This window comes from Hyalella azteca, unplaced genomic scaffold (genome assembly GCF_000764305.2).
Source record: "Hyalella azteca isolate HAZT.00-mixed unplaced genomic scaffold, Hazt_2.0.2 contig1935, whole genome shotgun sequence".
NCBI lineage: Eukaryota > Metazoa > Arthropoda > Malacostraca > Amphipoda > Hyalellidae > Hyalella > Hyalella azteca.
The window spans coordinates 17332-26213 of NW_025932227.1; the positions used below are offsets into that span (position 1 = coordinate 17332).

General features: G+C 36.6%; 1 protein-coding gene across 1 annotated transcript; it reads left to right on the forward strand.

Annotated features, from left to right (window-relative positions):
- The first annotated feature begins 428 nt into the window (after positions 1-428).
- On the forward strand, positions 429-2955 carry LOC125179192. The gene is made up of 3 exons (XM_047884585.1): positions 429-552; positions 1528-1654; positions 2179-2955. Exons 1-3 carry the CDS (start codon positions 429-431, stop codon positions 2807-2809), a joined length of 882 nt encoding a protein of 293 aa, XP_047740541.1. The 3' UTR covers positions 2810-2955.
- The last annotated feature ends 5927 nt before the right edge of the window (positions 2956-8882 follow it).

The window sequence follows — 8882 nt, forward strand, 5'->3', positions numbered from 1 at the left end:
CCACGTCAAAAATTGTCGTACTTCAGGTCGTAACTTCTTGGTCTGATGCAAGGATGGAATTCGTACAACTTGAGGAGGAGTTGGAGAAGAACAGCATTTCAGAAGACATTTGGTACCCGAAATACCGCTTCGATCCTTTAGTGACCGAGTTAGAGAAGCACATCAAGGAAGAAGAAATTATAGGGGCAATATTGCATATTGTTTTTTCCTTAAATGGCATATCAATATTCATTCAATGATAACAAACGAGTCGTACAATGAAGAATTATGAGTAATACAATGATGAGAGTGAGACCATTGAAAGTCCGTTTTAGGTCTAACAATGATGAGTTAACTGTGAAAACAACTCACCTTCGTGAGTTGTTTTTTATTCATCCGGCCTGTTGTTCCTTCCGCAGGCAACTCAGCTGGAACTAACGAAACAGACTATGTCACTGTTCATGGTGCGGTACAGCGGCTTCCAGGTACCGAACAACTGCACGCCACGCACCATCACCATTACTGTGCGTAACCAGTCGAACCTGACACTTGATTGTTTAGGTCCATTCTTCGGTACGTAATCATGTAATTGTAGCCGTAAACTCTCAGTTCACACTTTGAATACGGTTAGAGACAAAGGCATTGATTTGAAACCTAAACAGGGAAGATTATTTGCGTTTCAATACCATTTTTAATTATTGTTAGTGCACTTGTGTTTGAAAAACTACCAATGAAATGAAGGCGCTCTCCAGGCTTTGCCTCGCCAGAGTTCGGCTTATACAACTATTAAATTCTATACTTCACCAGAATCATGTCGTAGGCTCGCTGCTACATGATTTAGCTGTCGCAGTTTGTCGACGTTTGGAGCCACTGCTGTAGAGGTTTTGGTATGAAACGGAAAACGGTATTTTTTTAAATTAGTCATTTAAGATGATGCAGAATATTTCTGTATGATATAAATTTCATTTATGATTCATTCAAATACGAAACACAAAAGATGTAGATAGAGCCGAAAAGAGCTTCACGATAGAGCCGAAAAGGCATATTTGAGACATTTCTGAAAAAAACTGTGAAATCGAAAGGGAGTTTCCTTTAGTCTTGTTTTTGCATTCCTGCCGCTCGTAATACAGTCAGCATCAAAGAATTCATCAAACTATATTCGTAGATATTCATAACCTGCTGAGTGGCCTGTTGATAAGCTCCATGCCCAAAATGCAAAATTACAATATAATTTTGATGATTTTCGGCAGATGATGGATCGTGGTGTAACAAAAGTTATCTTAAAACGCTCCCTCGATCGTTTGGTTTGGTTGGATTGAGTTTATTTCGTTCCTCTAGGTTCTCAGAGTGAACAATTCATACTGCGAATGTTATTAAAGTTGTTGAACAATCAGTTAAAGTTATTCAGTTATTCTTTAATCAATCAGTTATTAACGTTAAAGTTGAACAATCAGTTGGTACCACAAAATATTTGTTTCGCTGCTAAATTCAATAGATTTTCTACTATGAACAACTTTATTTAATTCATAAACCTATTGATCTAAACAGTCGTGCTTGCGAAGCAGGTGCTGCTGGAGAGCCTCTACGGAGGCTTCGTGCTGAGCATCTTCATGCCAGTCGTAGTCATCACCACCATCGGCATCTCCACGCTCTTCTTCGCTTTCGAAGATTTCACGTTTGTATTACGACTTTGATGTTGTGGACTTTATTAATTCGAAAATTCTTCAACTGAAGCAACTAATGTGACGACATTTCTTTGTGTCAGAGGATATAACCCATCCCTTTTGCATGTTTGATAAATAAAGTGAGCAACGAATTCATTTGAAAATTCTTTAAAACAAAAAAAAATCAAATTACAATTCAACTCTATCTTCCTCTAAAACTTTTCAAAAGTTGCAGGAGTATTGAATAACTCATAATTTTCGAAGTCCCACGAGAAACTGGTCCCTTTAGATATTATATATTTAGTTTTTAAACAACTTTCTAATTTTGAACAGTGTCATCCTTTGTATGGGTACTCGTACATTTAAATGAGATGCGAAAATCGTGAACATAGGTCATAAAGCTATAATTGTAGTTATCATTAGCCAATCAAAGCTAATGTAATTTTTGTTGCAAACTAATGCGCAGTTTTGGAACATTTGACTCAATGTTCCAGCTAATACTATAATTCTGAAGCTATATATGTGTCGCATGCAGGGACCGCATCTCTGTGACGCTCTCTTGCCTCATCGTCTTGGCGGGTCTCTACTCGCAAATCTGCGTCGTCATCCCCATCTCGGCGGCCCCGAAACTCGTCGATGTTTACTTCTTCTACGCGATAGTTAGGATGTTTTTTGTATGCATCCATCACCTGGGTGTCTACCGGTGGCTGATTTACTTGAAAAATCAACAACATCGGCGAAACAACATCAGCGAATCAACAAACAAAACAAAGGGTATCTCATGTAAAGCCGCGACGAAGAACATCAAAGGGGCAACGAGTGTCCCTGCTCTTGGACCATCCGAGGTTGACACCGGCGGCAATACAGTAGAAGGCTTAGAATCGCCCAAGAAAAGGTCTTTCTTTGACTCGAACATGATCACGCCGGTGTTTATAGGTCATCAAAACACTAAAGGAGAGGACAACGCAGACGATGCAGGGGCTGCCAATGCTGAAGCGGACAAACAATTTTCTAAAATGTATGCCAAATTTAAAGTCGCTAACAACATTTCGTTTGTTCTGGGAGGCGTGTTTGATCTTCTATTCTTCGGATGCGTTGCTCCTATGATTATATTATCGAGGCAATACGTCTTTGCTCAGTTTCCTTCTGTGACCCTCAGCCAGTGAGAAGCATTCCTGTTTTTTCTTCAACCATGCGTTCCTATATTTATTCTATCCAGCTAACTCCTTATATCTAAGGCGTGAGCCATAGATCTATGATAGTCATAGATAATTTGGATCTATGGCAATTAATCCAAGAATGCAGTGCACGTAGTCTGCTAGTCCATAATGTTTTAGCAAACCTATAAATTATGTATTCAGTAATATGGACATTTCATTGACAGTCTTCGTAGTCAAAGTCTTCAATTAAACTATTTATTTCATGAATCATTTCCTTCGCAACAACTGAACATAGTTATGGTTTGTGAGAGAATCGTACAATTTTAATGATAGGCTACAACTGACCTATAGACTTTGAAAGGTATTTCATTTAGCCAAGAGGTCTAGATGAAAGTTAAGGATTAGTGAACTAGTGAACTAGTGAAGTGAACAACATAAAGATTGTTATTTGAATGGCAGAAGTCACTGTAGCAGCGTGAGAAGAGATGGTAGTGGTGATGGCAGTGTTGTGGTTGAGTAGTATATGGCAGTAGTAAGCATTCTGATTTTATTTAATATTATTTAAGTAGTTTTAGTTCTGGCTCGAGTTCTGAAATAAGTTATGTAGCGTTATTATTGCCTGGCTGTTGTAGCGGTATAATACAGTATTTAGTGTAATTTTAAGGATAAATTTATTCAATACATGAATTGACTAAACTATGTGCGACGAACACCAAAAATTGAATAACGAGTCTATGAACAAGTGTATTCCGAACACTCAAACTTGACGTTTGTTGACGTAGGTGTTGTTGAATTTTATTGTATGCACGTACGTGTCGGATAACTTCTACGGTTTATAGTTTTCATTGATCTTATTCAATGATTATATTATCATGTTTTATCACTATTTGATGTTGAGTGTACTTGCTCACACAGCTTGGTGATCAAGTATGATGCTTTTCAAAAGAACATAGCACGACACTTACTGGCAAATGCAGTTATATCTAGTTAATTGAAGCGGTAAGAGGAGATTTGTTAACGCAACAATCCTAAAATAATTATGAACATACACTGCAAATCCATGATATAACAGTCCGATGGAAAAATGTATTGACATCACTCGTACCGTGCTGCTGACGGCAGTAAAATATACGAGGGAGCATCATCAAGACGCGGCAATGGAAGCCGCGCAATCTTATCAATGCAACAATTCAGAAAATCTTATTATAATTTTTTCAAGTTCATCAATTGAGAATTTACCAGTTGATTCAAACAATTCAGAAATCCATTTAATTGAGAATTCCTTCCAGAATTTGGAGATCTGCAGCCTCATTTTCTAATTATACCAAATTATATACATGTGTATACTTGTATTTGTAGCTTCGCATTCTAAGTTTTCAGTTCAGAAATACGAAACAGTGATCTGTAAGCTTCTTGTCCTTAATTCATTACCGTTTGTGAATGCAGGTTGTCAATTTTCTTTTCAATTTGGTTAAGGTTTGTTCACTGTTCGCGTCATTTAATGATTATTTCATTGAGCTTGTTATTCATTTTAGTTATATTCTCTTGTTAGATGGTGTTTTAGGAGACAACACTGTTTATTTATGCCGTAACTTGTGTTCATTTATTTGATACTTTAAAATATTCATTCTTTTTAAATTACTTTGGATATTCGTCTCGATATGTTAATTCAAATAGCGATCCGACACCTCGTACTTTTTAAGTCTATGTTGAGTCTCGTGAATATTTATCTGTATTAGGAGAACCTAGACCACCCCTGCAACATAATTTAACATAGTTGTTTCTTGCATGTACCCACATATGTATTTATCTTGGACTATGTTTATGAGAGGCTATATGTACACGCCTTCTTGCTATCTACGCACTAAAGATCGTAACCTTTCAGATTCAATTTAATGATGAACGTGCCTGAATTTAAGCCAGAAAAGCCCATAACGTTCAACTTACGCTACATCATTAATTTAATGGAAGCAATAGCACAAACACATTTTTTAGGAGAGTATTTAATAGATTATAAGTTTTATAATTTGATTTAGATCCATAAACAATTCTACTTCGAAAGTGAACACAAATATTGCATTGGTCTTATGACTGTTTATACTCGTAATTTGGATAACGATTTAGGTTCTCTGGAAACTCTGCGGACTTTGTTCATAAGGTTTGAGTTAGTCTGAGGTCAAGCTTCCTAGCTTTGAGAAATCTTATCCTCAAAAATAATTTCACATTAGTCCCTATAAGCAAAGTCGTTCTAATATATTAAATAATAAAATGTGGGTTCATTTTTATTTCACATTTTATTCGAAGTTATAACATGTATATATGTTGGAATATAATATACAAAATACAAACATGAATAAATCATATATTATCCCAGGATATAAGGAGCTGTAAAAAGAATATATAAATATTCATAATATATTGATCATAGCTTCACAAGCTCTATATACAGAATCGTAAGAAGGCAGCGTTTATAATGATAAACATACGTCAGCACATCATTATTAATAATAACGATGAGCATGCGTCAACACATCATTATATATTAGGTAGCGCACCGATCTTTATTATCAGCCGAACATCGGACACTGAGTAATGATGAGTAAATATAATGACCTCTAGAACAATTGCTCAGAGACAACTTTATTCACGGGTTTTTATTCCAAATTGATGACCTTGTGCAACATATATTGCAGACGAGAATTCCGTTTATACCGATAACATCTATATTTTGTTGAAGATGCAGCTGTAATGACGCGAAGTTTCAGGCTGAGTTATTTACTCTAACTCCACCAGCAGAGATATTAATGTTTCACCCGACATTGAAGTCTTCATAATCTTTGATGACAGAATATTGATTTAAAAAAGAACTTTTAAAAGATTAATATCATGAATTCATGATAATCCTTCACGTAATGAGGCATTCGCTTGTACGCTGTGTTTACAACACTGGCATGTGTCAGTCTGAGCAACTTCATCAAACATTCCAGGCTAGAACCAATTTAAATAATTTCGTTTTAGACTTGGAAAAATACTAATGTATTTGTTTGAAAAGATCTTTATGCCATTACTTGTGACTATAAAGTAAGTAAGCATCGTAAATTTTAGGCGCATGATCTAGCGTTCATATATATAGACTCATGCACGGTCCCGAGCCAGAAGCCTGCCGGGTTCCAGAACATCAAACGGGCCGGCACACATGTAAGAAAAGCGCATAAACGTGCGCTGGAACTTCTTAGTTTGTAATTACATTAGAGCTTAGAGCTTCTTAGTTTGTAATTTGAGTGAGAATTTGGTTTCACTCGAATCCGTACATGTTAAAATAAAATAAAGGCTTAGTTCCGAAAATGGATGACATCATTCGGAAAAGTTATTTAGTCATTCCTCTTACTCATGGCTGAATTGAAATTTAATGCATAATGGCTGGCAAAAATCTAACAAATCATTCAAACTTCACCTGGCATTATAGGTTTAAACTAAGCTAATCTTAATTTATAACCAGATGATAAAGATTCTATTAATAAAATACGTCCACTTCGTGCTGCGTCCACTTCAGCGAATTTGAGACTGGGACAGCGGCGAGCTGTGAGCACGACCTGAAAGATGTTATCATCAGTAGAATTAATTGCACCCATTATAACCATTTTTATTGCCAAGCCAATCGTGTTATTCGTATTGTTATTTGTACATGCACTTCATAAACATCGGGTGACCAAATAATTGTGCGCTTAGGCTACACCCCCCGCATATCATAAATTTTATTTACATGGTTGAAAAATTAAGTGCCGTGTCCAGAAGACATCACTCCTCTATTTCGGTAGATAATAGTAAAAAAAATATAACTCGGTAGTCACTGCAGTGAGTGACAGAGAGCGCATTTTCTCGTCGACGAAAACTTGAGGTCACGGACAGACGGACGGACAGACGGACAGACAGACAGACGGACGGACGGACATGGCGAGCACAATAGTGCATTTTTTCTATAAATGAGAAAATGCGTTAAAAATGCTATACGTTAGGAAATTTGATTTCCTGTTAGCTGAAAGTACGAATTGTATACTTTTTAGACCCTACACCATCAGCTTAATCTTACATTATTAAAGCGAAATGTTTTAAACAATTTCTGTCAAGTGGCTTCTCCCACTATATTGACAAACTGGCTATGTTATCTGAAGTTGACTATTACATTCCGAGTCACGTCTGGAGGAATGGCTTCAACTCCACCAACTAAATAGTCACAGAGGAAAAATCTTCGGTCGTTCGTCCGGCTAACGCAATGGTCAGCCAGATTGCGATTGACTAATAAATAATGACTCAAAGAGATTGACTTGCTATGAAACTTGAAACGTTTTTAGTTTAGGCCAGAGAAACTCGAGGAAAATGACACAATTAATGACGTCGCTTGTGCACAGCCACATTCCCGCTAATTTATTTGAAAATTGACGGGACTGATTCAATATTTCCTGTGTCTGTTGCAGTGAAGGTTTCTACTTTTATGCAGAATCATTCTCACGAAAGTTTGAAATCCTAGTAAAAGTTGCTTTCTGCATGATCGGGATCAGGGTATCTATATCTTGCGCAAAGCGAATACGAAAGGAGTATTGTGTATTAATTAGTCATCGTCCATTTTGATGAAATATTTCCAAGACGAAGGCACTTAAAGTGTAAAAATAAAATATCGTTACATATCCTGAAATCGCATAAATAATCTATACACTTGCAGTTCATAAAAATAGAAACTTTCTGTCTTATTTCATTCGATTTTCATAAGCTTACGTAATAGCTTATGTTATTAGCCCTCTCGAACTCTATATACTTAGTAATCTGGGAATAACGCTGTTTGAAAACTATTTTATGAATATAAAGCAGTGGTTATCAAACTTTTTCAGGCTGGCGCCCCCTTTGGCTCCCTAGTGAATTTCTAGCGCCCCCCACAGACATACGCCTCTCTCTTGAAATTTAGTACGCTGCAATTTTAAAAGTTGAAGGTTAAACACAAATGTGTATTTCACAAATAGAACCCCTTTTAGTGAACCAATATGTTTTTCAGCTGTTTTAATTGTTTCAGTATCAGAAACCAAGCACGTCTCGAGCAAATTTACGGCCCCGACTCGTGGCCGGTCTCACGACCAATCTCCAAATTCAATTATCAAGTAATATCTCCCAAACTAATGAACGCCGCTTAATAAAGCTTGGAACATGTATTCATCAAAACTCAACGGTGATGTTTAGTATGCGAAAATTTTTTAAATATCACCTTCATTCGTGAGTTATATTGCGATACAGGCCGAAATTCTCAGTGATCAAAGAATTTCTTCCAGACTACCGAACAGATTTGAACGATATTTTGAATAAACATTCCCAACTACCAGATGGTGTTCTTAGATTCTAAAAAATTTATTGATTTTACCTTCGTTTGCGAGATTTTTTTTTTTAATTTCAACGTCATTCTTGATTTCACACATCCTTATTCGCTTTCGTTCGCAAGTTATACAAATATAGGAGGAACGACCGGCTTTTCTGCGGGCTGGTTTAACCAAGAGCCTTTTACGAATAGCCGTGTAACTCGCAAACGAAGGCAAAACGAAAAAATTGTAACGAGCTAAACATCAACGTTGCTGAGGTTAGGTATTAAAATACTAAATTTCTTTCAAATCTGTTCAGCAGTTTGGAAGAAATTTCTTGATTACTGCAAATTAAAGCACGTATTGCTGTTTAAATCACGAATGACACTCGCGAACGAAGGCACAGTCGAAAAATTTTTCACGAGCTGAACATCACCATTCGGTAGTTAGGACTGTAAATTCAAAATTTCGTTCGAATCTGTTCAGTAGTTTGGAAGAAATTCAGTGATCACTGGGAATATCGGCCCGTATTTCCATTTACCTATGGCAAAAACAATTGAAGGCAAAATTCAAAAAAGTTTCACGAGCTTTACATTACCGTTAGGTCCTAATGAATACGTGTACCAAGTTTCATCAAGTTAAGTTCATTAGTTTGAGATATATTTCTTGATCATTGAATTTGGAAATTGGCCGTGAGACCGGCTGCGAGTCCGGCCGTTAATTTGTCAGAGACGTTA

Excerpts from the sequence above, each read along its gene's own strand:
- LOC125179192 (XM_047884585.1), top strand. The coding sequence starts at position 429 with ATGTCACTGTTCATGGTGCGGTACAGCGGCTTCCAGGTACCGAACAAC. Across the intron at positions 553-1,527 it reads TTGTTTAGGTCCATTCTTCG|TCGTGCTTGCGAAGCAGGTG; the intron begins GTACGTAATCAT and ends TGATCTAAACAG. Across the intron at positions 1,655-2,178 it reads TTCGCTTTCGAAGATTTCAC|GGACCGCATCTCTGTGACGC; the intron begins GTTTGTATTACG and ends TGTCGCATGCAG.